At 45.2% G+C, this 15837-nt stretch overlaps 1 protein-coding gene across 3 annotated transcripts in view; it reads left to right on the top strand.

Annotated features, from left to right (window-relative positions):
- The window catches only part of TTYH3 (tweety family member 3), a 74105-nt gene that overhangs the window by 23698 nt on the left and 34570 nt on the right, over positions 1-15837 (top strand). For all 3 annotated transcript variants that reach the window (XM_021539683.3, XM_021539680.3, XM_021539682.3), the window contains exon 2: positions 13345-13514. In XM_021539683.3, coding sequence (XP_021395358.1) covers positions 13345-13514 — 170 coding nt within the window. The remainder of the gene's footprint in view (positions 1-13344; positions 13515-15837) is intronic.

Below are 15837 nucleotides of genomic sequence, written 5' to 3'. Positions count from 1 at the left end.
TTCTGCGGTGGTTTATAAATAGTGGGAAGCAGGTAGGTGTTCCTGGCTGCACAAACAACTGCTCTAAGTACAGTTGTGTAATGGCAAAAAGGGAGAGGTGCTGCTGCTTTCCCCTCCCCAAGGCACTGAGTGAGCCCTGTGGGACTTCACTGCCTGAGGAGATGCACCTGATCAGTAGTGACTGCTCAGGAGATGAGCTGCTCCTGCACAGTCTGGGAAATAGGGCAGAGGAGTTCATTCTTTTCTTAGCTCTAAATGCTCCTGGAAGATAATGTCCTGAGTTCTCCCCATCCACACCCCAAGCCATTTCTTGTGCTAGAGCCTGCAAATCATTGCATTCAAGTTCTGTGTCTTAGATTCATTTTTGCTTGCACTTACTGGGGATTTGGTTTAGGTTGTTGTGCAAGAAGGAAGCTGTAACAAGCTCTTCTGCTGTGACTGTGCTGCTCAGGCACTAGAGCTAGCTTTGCTCCTCCACATCCCTAGCAGGTTTCCTGACCTGCTCTGTGGCTGTGCTGGTGGTGAGCCCAGCAGCTGGATCAGCTGCTCTCCCATATGGTGCTGGTTTCTGTGCTCTTTCCTGCTTGTTCTTTGAGAATTCTCATCTTCTGTTATAAACTTTGGTGTGGTCTGGAACCCTGGGATTGGAAGCTGGGGTTGGGTAGCTTTCTCTGTAGAGACCACTTCCTCCCTCACTTTCCTAAATTAATGGAGTGAAACACCTACAGAAGCAGCACTTGTGCTGTGTAGTGCTGCCTTTGAGGAGCATTAATCCTTTTGGGTGTCAGCACTTCTCTGAGCTGTGTCAGGCACAAGCACAGCTGCACATCTTACCCCTTCCCCTGCACCCACTCCTTATTTCTGCAGCTCTGCCTTCCTGCTTGTCGAGGAAAACCTGAGCTGTGGACAAAGATAAAACAGTGATTTTCCTATATTCTTGTTGTGATAGCATGGTGTGGCTGCTCATTTGTTTAACCAAGGCCCTGTCTTATTTGGCTGTCTCCCTGCCTGACCCTGGTTTGGGACAGGGATCGATACCAGAGTGAGCTGGGCGGGCTCTGGGATGGGAGGAGATGTTGAGCCAGGCTCTGGGATGGGGGGAGATGTTGAGCCAGGCTCTGGGATGGGGGGAGATGTTGAGCCAGGCTCTGGGATGGGAGCAGGGGTTGAGCCAGGAGCTCTCCTGCGAGCTGCCAGCCTCCCACCTCCAGGCTCGTTGCTGTGCAGCTCTGCAAGGCAGCAGCCCATGGGATGCAGGAGCATCCCTGCAGTTGGGCTCTCAAATAACTCCTGAGGTGCCTTGTTTTTGGTCTGAAGCATGTAACTTCTCTAGTGCTGCTTTTTCCCCTTTCTCTTTCCTCTTCTCTCCCCTCAGCTGTCCCATGGTTTTAAGCAGTTGCATGCATGCTGTTGAGTCTCTCAGATTCTGATGGTGCTTGCTGTGTTTCTCACACCCAGTGTGGGGCAAGTCTGTCACCTCTTGGTGTTCTGTGACCCTGTCAAGTGGGGTGGGATGTGCAGCTGGAGGCAAACCTGCTCTGAAGGCTTGTGCTTTGCCCAGCCTCTGTAAGCAAGCTGAGAGTAGCCCTAAAATGGGGTCATCAGCCATTTCACATGCATAGACTCTCCTCCAGCTGTGTGCCAGCATAAATCCTGTGTTACTGCCTCATTCCTTGGGGCCCTGGGGCAGGAGAGGTGCTGATGAGCTGGGCATGTGTAGGGAAAAGCCACTTGTTGGTCAGAGGCTGACCTGTGAGGCTGGGACATTTGGGACATTCAGCCGGGAGAGGAGAAGGAGAAATGACAGAACTGTGAGCAGCCTTTGCATAAGTGAAGGAGGGACTTGGAGAAGATGGTTCCAGGCTCTTCTCAGAGGTGCCCAGCAAAAGGACAAGTGACAACAACCTCAAGCTGAAATGGGAAATGGAGCATGGGTGCTGTCACTTATTAGCATTTTGCTTTGTAGTGCTGGAGGAGGGCGAGGGAAGCTGTGGGAACTCAAGCATTAGAGACACTCAAAACTTGCCCAGGCAAGACTCTGAGCAGCCCCATCTATTAAATTAGCCCTGCTTTAAGCAGCAGGTTGCACTACAGTGACCTCCAGAGGTCTTTTCCAACCTATTGTTTTCTACTATTGTATGGAATGTGTGGAATTGAGGTTTGTGTCTGAAATCTCAGTATGGTGTTGTCACAGCATCAGTGACTTGTTGACACACTGGAGTGAATGCTGTAAAGCTGGAGCTTTAAATGTGGGCATTTAACATTTATGGGAATTAACCTTTCAGCACTCTGTGGTGCCTATTTTTGAGTCACTGGGAAAGGAGATAAAATAACCATGAATGCTGCTTTCCCCCTTCTCTGTGGGGTGCTGAGTTAAGGCTGAATGGTATTTTGTTTTCCCAGGTACCCCCTCCTGCCCTGTTAGTGTGATCTCTATTTTAAAAGTATGCTTCACATTCATGTATTGTCCATGCAGTCCTTTCAGAAGAGTCAAGGCTAACATTAAAGACACAGTCATTCTTATTTTTTCCCTTTAATAAGGTCCAGTGGTGTGCAAGTGGGTTGCAATCTGACTGTAATGAGAAGCTAATCACCAGCCTTCTCCACCCTCTGGGATCCCAGGAGGTTACTGGAACAGCACACTGCCCCAGTTTCTCTTCCTCATGTGTGTGATGATTGCATTTTATAGTTTTGTCTGGTGTTTTAAGCATGGCTCTTGATAAGCCAGTTTGATAGCTGGCTGCTATGTCTAGGAGCAGCATTTGACAGATGACTTCAGAGGGGGAAAGCAACTTAAGTAGCTTAATAGGATTTAGCTCTGTCTACACTGTCCTGCCAGAGCACGTTATAAACCACTTTAGTGGGATTCTTGCTTTAAATATAGCCATGACATAAGTGCAGGCAGAACCTCTAAGAGAACTCTGGGAACTTTCCTGAAAAATCAATCTCTGTGGTTCGGAAGAATTGCTGAATGAATGAGTATCTGTGCAGGAACTCGAGGAATCCCACCAGCACTGATCTCATGAGCAGGATAAAAGGATCTCTGAAGGCAGGCTGTGCGTGCATTAAATTACCTATAAAATGCATTGATTTTCAGTAAATATGATATATGTCATGGGAAAGCAAAGCAACTAATGAAAAATCCTATTAGGACACAGTGGGGCAAACACCTCCTTCTTTTAACTGATGTAACCTCTATTACAGCCAAATAGTCCTGTCTCTTATGTATTCACAAACTTGGTGGCAAAGGAGGCTAAAAGTGAGGTGTGTTTGTCTTTAAATAGTTGATACAAACCAAGTACTTTAAATTTTTTTAGGCCAGTGGTCCATGACAGCTTTCAGCTTTGCAGGCAAACCCTAAGAGAGTTAAACAGCTTTGAAACAGTTGAAAGGAGACAGATTCCCCTCTTCCCCCAACCCCGTGGGGAAATGAAGAGACTGCAGGAAGAGCTGCTCAGAAGCAGAGCCACAGGGTGAGACTGATGCCCTCTGTGGATTTGTGTTGGGACACCAGACTTCCCTTGTAATTGCGAGGGGTTTAATCTACAAGAGCATCTGCTGTTAGCTGTGCCCTGTTCACTCAGGAATGGCACTCAATTTAAAAAGTGTGTGCTCCTCTTTTATCAGGATGATGCTGGGGAGCAGAAGCAGAGGGGTGAGGCAGTGACCACTCACCAGAATGCTGCTCTTGATGGGGAGCTTGACTCTGGATGCTGAGAGGAGCATCTGCAGCTCTGCACTGCTGGTGGGAAGAGCTGCAAAGAAAACTCGGTGTTCAGATTGCATTTCCCTTCAGGGCAGCAGCCTGAGGAGGCCCTAATCCCTTCTCACATTTGGCCAGGAGCCTGCAGGAGGCCTTTCTTAGCTCCCTAGCCTCCCTTGCACAGGCTGAGGAGAAGTGGTTAATGACGCTCCCAGTGTTGTCAGTGGTGCAGAACACGGGCTCCAGCTGTGACTGTGGTGGGTCTTGGCTAGCTTGGATGTTTTTTTTTAATCTGCTTCCTCTCTTAGTCCCTCTATGGTATTTTTTTTTCATGAGTTTGAAGGCTCTCAATAGTGAGTATTGGTAGTCTTTGTCCCTGAAAGTTTTTTTGAGAGCTTTTTTGTTTTCTTTAAAGAAAGAAAAGGAAAAAAAGACAACTCAACCCCAAAATAAAACTAAAGAAGAGTTGAATTTGAAATGTTTCCTACACATGAAGGAGCCTCTTTTGTAGGAAGGAAAGGTGCAGTTTTAAGTTGAAGGAAGAGATTTCCTCCCTTTCTTTTCCCTGTTTTTTAAAAAAAAAAATTTCTTTTTTTGAACTCCGACTACAGAAGTCCTGAAAGAGGCAGTTTGGAGTGAATTTATGGTGAGAAGTGTGGCACCTGTTTGTCTCTGGCAGTTAAATGGCACGTTTGCTTTGTTTGTGCAAGGAGGTCAGTGGGATCCAGAGTCAATAGATGGGTCAGAGGTCTCTGTTCTCCCTGCCCAGCTCACAGAAGTTTTCCCCATGGGATTTTGCCCCTTCCCAGCTCTTCACGGCCTCTCCGCATGACCGACCCACTGCACTGAAGCTGACTTCAAATACAAATTATTTTAAGGAAGATGTCATGTGGGCTGCTGGCTGTAGCACAGTAGGCTGTGACTTTCTGAAGATGTGGGGCAGTGTGCCTTTGATTTTGTTCTTTTTTCCCTCCCAGAGGTCAGTCCTGGGGGCAGCCAGACCAGGGCTCTGCTAATGCAATCAGGAGTGCTGTTTTTCTCACCCTGGAGTAGGCTTACAGTGTATTATGGACTGCACTGGATTTTTGCTGTGTAAACAGCCTTTTGACCTGCTTCACTTGTGTAGACAAATGCCAGTGAAGCTGAATAGGGTAAATGTTATGGAAACTCAATGCTCTGTTGTTGTCCTGTTGGTTATTTACATGTTGTTCCAAAACTTCTCATCCCTTTTGCTGAGGATTGACTTCAGGTTGCAATCTGAGTACAAACTGGATGTGGATCTCCCTGTCATAGACACCTGAGTACACTAAAATGACCCATTGCCATCACTGACACATAAATGCAGAAGCCCAATTATTGCTGCTTACCTTCCTGTTCATTCAGTGCTAATAAAAGCAGCTTATGAAGCCATTTGCAGTGGATTTGTAATCTTGGCTAGAAAGTACCTCTCTTCCTTCTAATTAATTCTATTTTTTTTAAACTTGGTGCCTTCAAATGCCAAAGTGTGTGCTAGAGCTTCTCACTTAGACATTTTCCTAATAGCTGCAGTTTAGAAAAAGAACTCTTCATTGTGCTAATGATATGGAACAAGTTGTATACATTAAAAAAAGGCAACATTAAATTGCCTTTCAAGTCTAACATTAGTAACAATGTGATGTTAAGAGTTTCCATTCCAATTTGGATTCTCTCTCTGTTATTCTGTATAAGTTTTGTGGTTCAGTGCAGCAAACGTTATTCTCGAGTTTATAGCGTGCAGCTGTAGATGCTCTGCGCCAAAACTCTCAAGACATTAAGTGGGATTAAAATAGTGCCTGAAGACAAACCAGCAAGTTCAAAATAATGCAAAATAATGGCAGAAGGGAGCAGAAGCACATTATCTACAGTGGTCATGCTCATGGAAACACTGCCATTCCTGCTGATGGTGTGGGCTAACCCTGTTGATGGGCTGGGCGAAGTTTCCACAAGTGGGACAAGGATTTGTTTTCTGTTCCACTTTGGGGTGGCTCTGCTAATTTTCCATGCTCTTTCCTCTCCCTCCCCAGTGCCTTGTTTATCCTCTCCCTGATAAAAATGGCAAAATACTGATGACTGGTGTGTGCAGCTTGCAGTGACCTCCCTGCCAGGACATCAGAGCCGAGGATTGGGCTCAGTGGCTTCAAACTCTGTAGTGGCTGATCAGTTCAGATTTGGTTGTCTGGTTTAAGGAGAGGTGATTAAGAAGATCAAGAAGTTGCTGTGAGCCTAAATACTGCATTTAATCTGAGCTGGTGCCATGTCTCCTGGAAAGGACAGGGTTTGGGTTCTGCAGAAGAATGGGAGACTTTTAGATGATCAGTGTAATTACCTCTAGTGGAAGGCCCAGTCTTTGTGGAGAATTCTTAAAATTCACAGGGGCAGGATGAATGCTTGGGTTTGAAACCCAAATCTAATAGGGAACAGCAATAGCTGAAGAACAGCTAACGTGGAGTAAAGCACAAATTCTGTACAGCTGGGGCCTTGGAAGAAAATCCTTGAGGCTGCTGTCTGTGCCAAAGCATGAATGGCCATCATAGATGGAAAAAAAAAAAAAAAAAAAAAGCAGTGTCCCAGCACTTGGCTTGATAGAGTGTAAGGACAGGCACTTAGGAGAGATCATGTTTTTCCCCTCTAAATGAAGTGTATTGTCTCTGAGAGTGCACATTGTAGGAGGGGGAAGGGAAAAAAGGATGGAAATTGGATTAAATCACTGGGCTTCAGGCCTAAGCATTTCCTGCTCTTTTTTTTTCTTCTTTTTTTTTTTTTTTTTAACACACCAGTGCTGCCTCACGTGCTGGGCTCTGCAACTGTGCCCAGGTCCCTGCCTGCAGGCAGTGCCACGTCTTTCCTTCAGGGAGTTCCAGGCCTGCAGGAGCACAGCTGAGCTCCTGCTGGAGGGCTGGGGATGGGGAATTGTCTTGGTGTGGGAATTTATACAGCCCTTGAGCACCAGCCAGGTTATCCAGGCACTGCTTGCTTAGCCCTGAGCTGTAGGAGCATTAAATTCATACTTCTTTTATAGCATGGGGTTTCTTTCCATTATCCAGTTTGCTGGAAAATTGCCTTGTGAGGAGCCTGTGTTTTGAGGCATTAATGGATGATACAGTTTTCCAACCAAGGAAGTCAAGTGGCTTCTAAAAGACCTCAAGGAGAGGAGCTGCTGTTGGGTGGGAACGTGTGAGCTAATCTGCTGTGGGAAAGGAATGTCTGCTGGAGTTGTGTGGGTCTGCCATGGGTCAGCTGGGCAAGCTGAGTGTGGATGTGAGAGGTGCAGGATACCTGCCAAATTCCTCCAGCTACCCTTTCGGTGCCCTTCACCTCAATATCCCAAAAGATTATCTGATTCTTGCCTTTTAACAAAATTAACTAATAGCTGTAGCTTTGTCCAGCTGGGAATACTAGGAAGAAATAAACTTCTAAAGCTGAAGGCCTGTTCCCATGAGGATTCCTTACATGTTTTGCTGGCCTGGGATTTGGGGCAAAGACCTGCAGGAACACTGATGCATCCGTGATGATGTGGTTTTTTTTTTTAGAGTCCTGCAAGGGAATTTGCAGAATCCCCAGAAAGGAAATCCGCCTTTTCAGCGAGAATGCTCATTTGACAAGCTGCCAGTTCTGAGCTAAGCCTCATTTAATAAAGATTTAGTCTGTGGGGACCTGTCAGTGGAAACTGAGTTTGGTGAGAGTGTCTCATTCTTTTCATCACTGTAGTGCACAGAGGCTTTCAGCCAGCACTATGGAGAAACTAGGGATAAGAACATCCAATTTAGAGGACCTTCTTACCTCTGGGAACATTTCCTTGCTCTGTAAGATGGAGATTGCTGAGTTGGTAACAACTAAAGGAATGAATGCATTGTTATTTGACTTCAACCCAATAGGACTCCAGTGTTTACTGCTGGTTAGCACAGCTTAGATCTGCATTCATGGGCATGAAAAAATATCCAACCCAATTGTTAAGCGAATCCTTCCTAGTCTGTGCTTTCCATCTCTCTTTGGTGTGTGGTATGAGCTGCTCTGATGAATTCTAGCACCTGCTCCCGTGTAACCTGTGACAGCTGAGGTGTGCAGACATACCTGAGCTGTGTATTATTCAGCCACAGCTCTCAAAACCCTAGCAGTGATTCTATTGAGTTGCTTGCTGCAGTTAGCCAAGGAGCAGCAAGCTGTGTCTTTTTGGCCTCTACACTTCTGGCTTCTGCGAATTGGACCAAATATAAAGGCAGAGTTGAAAGTCTTTAATTATGAAATAAGGGGTCACAATGTTAGTATGGAGGAAATGATGATGAATCTTTTATCAACCTAGCCTTGTTCTTAGTTGTTGCTTACACTTGAGAAATTAATCTGAATTAACTGGAGGAATAAATTCAAAACAGATTAGTTAAAGCACTTTAAATGCACTAAAGTGAACTAAACTACACTGAATTAAGGCCATTCTAGTTAAACTACATTAAAACCCTGTGTGAACACTCATTTGTAATTAAAGAGGCTTTAGTTCACAGCTCTAATACCAATTAACTATATAATGCCCATGTCTGCGTACAGAGCTTTGCAGTGTTGGGGAAACTGGCCTGCTCATTTAAGCAACTTGGTAAATGGAATTGAGTGATGGAGTCATGCTAAGACAGGTTTCAGCTGCAGATCTGTTTTTATTCCAGTTTGTCTGCTGTATTGTCTTAAGGTGTTTGAAAAAAAAAATAAGAAAGAAACAAACCAGGAAAAAAAGCATGACACACTCCTTGGCATTTCCTGCTTTCTGGAAAGGAAAGCCAATAGCCAAAAAAAGCTAAAGGCAAAGTGTTGACCTATATTGCTTGCTCCAGTGTGGACTTGCCCTAAATATATCTGTAACCTGCAGTCCCTCACCAGTGTGCTTTCTCTGGGAGCTGTCTGTAGAAGGGGATGAGACAGTGGAACCTGTTGTGTTTCCATGGTGCTCTTCCCTGTTGTAGGGGGATCCCTCTTGGAAGAGAATTTGTCTCAGGACCATGGGAAAAGCCCCTTCCACAGCACATTTCCTGCCCAGCTTTGCTCCTGCACAGTGCTGAGCACAGAAATTGGCCTGGGCAGGCCTGTCCCTGTGAGGAGACAGGGATGCTTTAGTGCTGACATCAGCAGTGCTTTCCACGTCCTCCTCCACCTTCCACTGGCCATCCCTGGCTGGCTGTGGTCCCTGCCCTTCTGGAGGGGCTGTGGGATGAGTGACATCCTGAGACACTCAAGTATCTCAGCAAACACCTCATACAGCCTTTTTTTAAGTACTGAAAATCAAGTCTCTGAACACACAGCGTGTGCAGAACAAGTTGATGGGGAGGTCAGAGTGTTCCTCATGTCGCCAGCATTAAAAAAAAAAAAAAATTAAAAAATGGCTAGCTTGGTAGAACATAAATGCTTATCTTCTGAGTACATAAGCTTTTTAGAGAGATGTCCTGAAGTCTGGAAGAGGAAAAAAAAAGCAGTGTAGGAAGTAGTGTAGGCATGACACTATCCCACAGCAGTTTCTTTTCTTGCTAGGATGACTTCCGTCCGTCATGGAATAAATAGAGATGAGTGCTCCTTTGGCAGCAGCCCAGGTTGCTTCATTTGTTCTTCTGGGTGAACGTTTTTCTCTTCCCACACTCCTTTAACCTCTTCTCTCTGTTTTATTATCACTATCTCAACTCACTGCATGGAAATAGAGAAAGAATGCTAGCTGTAGATTCAATGGAAAGCTTTCTTTTGGCAAAAGCTAACTTTAAGGTAAACCATTCTCAATCTGGCAGTGATTAAGACAGCTGTGTTCTCGAGGTGCTCAAAAGCTGTAGCTCTTTTTTTTCTGTGGGCTGAAATTACTAAGTTTTAAGATAAAATAACTTTAAAATCATTGATGGAAAATTAAAAATGAAACTGCAGTGAAATGAAAATGAAGGCTTCAGCTTTGTTCTCAAGTTTCTTAAGGAGTTTTGGTAGACTTTCCAACTAGCAGTAAAATAGCAATCATCTATTCCATGCTTCTCACTATTCCATGCTGCTGCCACTGCAATTAAAGTTTAAAGATTGTGGTAATTGGAAGATGGATAAATCGAGATTGGTAAAACTTGTACCTGATAAACACCTGGATTGTTTTGAGCCCTTGTGTATTCAGAATTAACTTCTTAAATCTATTCTGATGCCAGAACATTTTGTGCCAAATAATCTTCCTGGTAGAGGGGACATGGTCACATAAAGAAGAGTCACTAAGCAGCATTTTTCTGTAAAGGTGATGAGCAAACAACATTTAATGCAGTGGTAAACCTTGACATTTAACATGAATGCAGTACATTGTTTGCCTCCTGCACTGTGATGCCTTGTGGCTTTATTTAGGGTTCCCCCCTTTATAAGGAAAGAAATACGTCTTGTATATCTCTTTTCTTGTGTTCTTATGTAGATGTTGTTGTCTCTTATGTAGATCTATTTTCTTTGTGACTTCATCTGTTGGATGGGATGAAATATCCCTCCCTTAAGTGCAGTTTCAGCAGCTAAAATTAGCCTTGCAGGACCACTGTCCATAGATATATTTGGATAACCAACGGTGTGGATCACTCTTTGGAATTTGCAAGCTGAAAGTGGCTGTTTCATATGGGGGATTTTCATCCAGCAGACAAGGCTGTATATTGGTTTATTTGTTCCCCAGTAACACAGGGCAGGGTCTTGGAGGGCAGGGACTGATCAAACTAAAGGCTGATCTACATGTAAGTCCTTAGGAATGATACCAACACCGTGCCATGTGGAAGAGCTGACCAGCCCCTGGGTAGCTTTGTGGAGGATGTTTTTGCTGAGCTTTGTGTTCCCCCTTTCTCTGCATGAGGCTCTGGATGTTTTCTGCCCATTTTTTGGCTTCATGCTCCCGTGCAGGTGGTAAGGACCACAAATCCTGGCCACCACACTGGAGCTGGGCAGGCTGTTAACATTGCAGCACCATCCCTGCACAACGCTTGCAGGTTCCATGGTGCCTCTCCAAGCTAGCAATGCTCCTGTGGTTGCTTCCCTGTGTATAGCTTTTATTTTGAAAGTGCTTGCTGTTACTATAGCTTCGTCTCCTGCCAGTCTGGGGATACCACTTAGATTTACTCTCATTTTCAGGGGCTGCTCTGTCTCCACTTCTGCCATTAGTGTCAGTGCAGTGGTAAAATGCTGTTCCTCCAAGTTGTCTCCATTTTCCTGTAAGGGCAGTTCATGCATCATTTGCTATAAAGGTTCTGATAGCTCAGCAAATGTTCGAAGACAAATTGATGCTCTTTTGTGGCAAAAGGCCCAGTGCATAATTTTACATTTACTTGGGATAATGTGGCCTTGGATAACCGAGTCCCAGATTTACTGGTGCAGGATAGAGTGTCTAAGGGTTTATCCAGCCTCAACTCCCTTTTTTTAAATACTGTCACTTAATCCTGACAAGCAAGCAGAGGAATATCTTTCGTTGTGACCAGGCTTTCACTGCCTGCCAGTTCCTGGGTCCTAAACTGACTCATCAGTCAGAAAGCTTAATAACTGCTCTGCTGGATGATTTCACTTGTCATGGCACATATCCATTAATGGAAAACAAATATTCTCTGGAAAATGAAATGCAGATTGCAGTATAGTGGCCAGCCAAGTCCTTTTGGCCAGATGCAAATTTAAAGCATGTATTAAGTGTCCCTTCAAAGCAGGGACTTCAGGTTGCTTGATAGCTGGCAGTCTAATATCCATTTTTCCCTTTTTTTTTTTTTTATTTTTTTAAAGTATTTCCTTTTATTTCCTTTCAATGGGGGCGGTTCCCCTACATCTGGAGCTGCAGTGTGGATTTTTTGCTGATAAAAGAGTTGCTGGGAGGATGTTTTCAGCTGAGTTTGTCTTCCAGCAGTAATGCCTTTTAGCATGTGCAGGAGGGCTGAGGGTGTGAAGAAAGAAGTGCAGGCGAGCGGGGCAGGAAAGCTTTGCCTTACAGCAGCCTGACATGTTTAAAAAATAAAGAATACCCCTGAGGAGCTTTGGTATGCCAAATTAGTATGGAGTGCTCGTTCATGGCAAGGCTTCAGAAGTGGGGGAACGCGGGGCTCCGAGCACAGCTTCCCTCTCGGAGGCCTCTTTCTGCTCAGGAGCTCCAGCAGGGCTCACACCATCTGGAGAAAGCATGGGAAAGGGGGACTGGGCTTTTTCCCTTCCACCCCCACTCCTGGCTGGGAGAGATCCCAGAGTTCACTTTGCACAGCAGGGCTGAGTTTGTGCTCTGTAGTTTGGGAAAGCAGCACCTGGGAGCTGCCCCCATGCCAGGGCTCCGGGAGGGTTTGGAAAGCTGGGAAAGCCAAGAGTGAGGGGCTGCCTGGGGTGTCTGTGGTGCAGCACTGGGATGCAGCTGGTGAGCACCTCCCTATGTGTGCCTGATGTTCCTTGGCTGGCAAGGACCTTGTGTGGCTTGTTTGCCAGGATAACCACCCAGCAGGGAGTACCTATGGAGCAGGGCAGGGGAAAGAAAAGCCTACAAAGAGCAAGTTCCTACCAGACCCTGTTAGAAACGGTCACCAGTTGTGAAAGTTCTTTAATCTCAGGATTCTTTGGTGTGTTCCTTTTGATCAGAAGGAAGTTATTGTTTCAGTCAGGAGGAAGCATATAAATGTTCTTTAAGGAATTTCTGCATGGGGAGGAAAAGAGATACTGGTTTGAAAACCCAAGCCTTTGTTCTAGGTTAGCTGATACAGATCTATGTCTGAATTCCCAATATTGGGGCGGCAGCAAGTGACTTGGACTCTTTCCAGATATTTAAATAATTTCTAGTAAATTGGCATTTGTCACCACTAGCAAGGATGTGTCAAAAACACCTTGTGGATAAAATTGCATCCTTTTGCTTGATTCATGCAGGTGGGAAAATGTGGCTAGATATGGTGTTGGAATTGTATTTTTTTTTTAATTTTATTTAACAAAATTGGTTTGCATTTTTGGATTCTAGGCAGGATTTTTCAAATAAAAATAAATTGGAAGGGAGTTAAACACAACATCCCTTTCCTCCCAGGAACATAACTAGAAATAGGTAGAATTCACGCTAACTCAATTTGTGACTGCTTCAAGTGTGTCTATAGCATCCACGTTTGTTGTACCTACATATATGGATAGTATATGGAGGGGTTTAGCATTTATTCTAGGTCTACCTTGAACAGAAGCATTGCATAGAGATTGATTTTTAAAAAAAAATAATCTCATGCATGTATAATAAATTCCACCCCCTTTCAAACCCACTCATGCACTTGGATTTCTAATGAATAAGCCTGCATATTTATTCATGAAGATTAAAAAACTGTACAGATAGAGGCAGCTGGCTGAACTATTTTTAATTATTATTATTATTTTTGTTCTCTAAATCTGCTGACCTGTGATCAGTAGTAAAGAGGAAACCCTCTGATTAACTTAGGCTTTTGCAGACTGGGACAGGCAAAATGGCTCAGCTATTTACTGCTGAGGTACAGAACATGGATTTATTGAGTGGGTTGGAGAGAGGGGAGCAAATGAGACAAAAAAAACCCACCTCTTTGTAATTTAAAAATGTGCCAAACACACAGAATGACCTGCTGGCAAGGTATGCCTTGGTAGGTGTGTCCCTGGCTGCCCTGCCAGCTGTGACCCCACGTCTGTTCCTGCAGGCTCTGCTGCTGTTGGGTGGCATCGCTCTCTCCTGCCTGGCTCTGGACCTGCTCTTCCTCCTCTTCTACTCCTTCTGGCTGTGCTGCCGCCACCGCAAGAGCGAGGAGCACCTCAACGCTGACTGCTGCTGCACGGCCTGGTGTGTCATCATCGCCACCCTGGTGTGCAGGTACGGCCTCCCCGCTCTCCTGTCCCCAGCCTCGCTCTTCAGGCGATGCCCCAGGGTTTAGCTTTTGATTTTTCAGATTCTCTGCTGCTGTAGTGTGCAGTTCTGGGCTTCACATTAGGGCGTGGTGAGCTCTCTTCACAGAGTAGGAGATGTCGCTATAGCACGCGTGGAGGCACGACGCGAGCCGCTGCTATTGCAAAGGTGGAAAAGAGGAAGTTTATTTTCTGACTCCAGTATTTATACTTTTCCAAAGGTGATGGTGGGTTGGAGGGTGAATGTGCCACTTCTCCAATGACATTGGACAAACTACTAGTACACCCATTTTCTCCGCCTCTATGGAGGAATGTAAAACAATAGATGGTTTACAGAAAGTTGTGTGAGAAAGTTCTCTACAAGAATGTAAACTCGGAAGGCTTTAGAAAATTTTAAGAATCAGGGCAACAGGGAGACAAAACAATTCCTTCTTTAGCTGGGTACCAAGGACAAATGATCCAAATCTCAGGCCCAGGAGCATAAGCAACAGAAAAACAAGAAGGATGGGATTTTATAACCTAAAGCTATAATTGGACAATTAAACTCCAATATGCAAATGAAGCAGAACTTATAAAAGTGAGAGACCCCATGGCTGGTTGTCCATTTTGTGACCATTTTGGTTCATCTTGGGTGTAGCCCTGACTGGGCTCTTGTGCTGCCCAAGGTGGATCCATTGAGGCCTTTTAATATATCCCTACTTTATTCTTTAACTCAAGCTAGCCTCTGTTTTAGGTCAGCCTTCACAAGGCATCAAAATGCCCTGCCTCTACTTGGTGAATACTGGCAATAATCCCTCTTTCTTTCATTTGATGTATGTATGTTTTTAAATGTCTGTAAAGTATTTCCTTCCTTTCTACCGCTTGCAGGGCTGCCTGGTGGTTTGAGCAATGTGAAAAGGAATAGTTAATGTCCTGCTCTTTGATACTTTTCAAGTGATAAATCAAGGACCCTCCATCCTTGGGAGCTTATCACTTAAACAGGATGGATACAGTTGAAATATTTATCAGGTCTAAACGCAGATTTCTCAGAACCTGGTGTCCAGAAAGAATCACTATGTGTGGGAGAGTAGATTAGGAAGAAGGAGTCATAGATGATTCTTTTGGGTTTGGAAGGATTGGTGCTCGATTGGAGGGAATGTTCAGGTTTTGTAGCCTGTGTAAGACGCTGCTGCATTTTGTTATCTGCACAAACTTGCCATTTGGGCTGCTAGTAATGGTGCCAGGGTCAGCAGTGTTTCATGTTGTGACTGAGCAATAGAAGATTTTGGAGGTGAGGTAGAAAGAAGGATTCCTGAAAACCAAGAAAAAAAAATCAGTAATTAGTAGAGAATGGGTGCAGGAGAATTTAAAAGGAGATAATTTCCTAGAGAGTGAATGATGGGGCATCTGAAAGCGGGGATGTGTTTGCAAATATGGAAGGAAGGAGCCTCTGATCTTGTTTTGGTTTGGGCAGAATGAGTCCTCTGGATGTGTGCCCTGTATCAAGCCCTTTCCAATTTGCTTTTCTTTCCAATTCCAAGCATCATCTATTCTTGGCCAAGACTCCAGGTGCTCTCAGCTGCCCCTCTGTGGGTGTGGCAGGTCTGGGAGCAGTCCCCAAGTCAGAGAGGAGGGAGCAATGAGGTGATTGTATTTGGCAGTGCCTGGTGGCTCACTTCTGGCCCCAGCCTGCTGGTAGGTGCTGGGTGTGCTGTGTGATCCCTCTGCAGGTGAGGTGTGCCTTGAGGGCTGGGCTCAGCTGCTCAGGAGCCAGACTGCTGCTGATGCATTTGTGTGTTTGCTCTTTTGGGGCACTCCTTAAGAGAGCAGCAAGGCCTTGGAGTGTTGGAACAAAGAGCAGAGCAGACATTCTGTGGGGAGTGCAGCAGCTGGGCGTGGATTTGCCTGCAGAAGCAGGGGCTGGGGGCTGAGGAGGAGACCTTGTGTGCCAGCCAGGGTGGCTGTGTCTGCAAGGAGCTCTTCCACGCTTTGCTGACTGCCAGCAGGTGCCTGGGGTGGAAAGGCAAACCACAGAACAACTTGTAAAGAAGAAATCTCAGCCTTATTCACCTTTATTTTAGTGATCTTAAGAGCTTCAGCTGCATCCATTCCAATCCACTGAGAGAGCTGTGGTCCTAACCCTTTCTTACAGAAGCTCTGTGCTATTTATAGTTGTGCTGCTGCTACAGCCCCTTGTTAGCTATTGTTATGCAGCAAATGTGACCCGGGCAGCTGCTGCCTTGTGGTACTTGTGTTTGTTTTTGGTTGTGGAAAGGGTGAGAAGGAGGTATTCTGCACTTCTCCAGAGCATG

Source organism: Lonchura striata, chromosome 16 (assembly GCF_046129695.1).
Source record: "Lonchura striata isolate bLonStr1 chromosome 16, bLonStr1.mat, whole genome shotgun sequence".
Taxonomy (NCBI): domain Eukaryota; kingdom Metazoa; phylum Chordata; class Aves; order Passeriformes; family Estrildidae; genus Lonchura; species Lonchura striata.
Note: the sequence above shows the minus strand (reverse complement) of the source record. Positions and strands in the feature narration are given on the sequence as shown.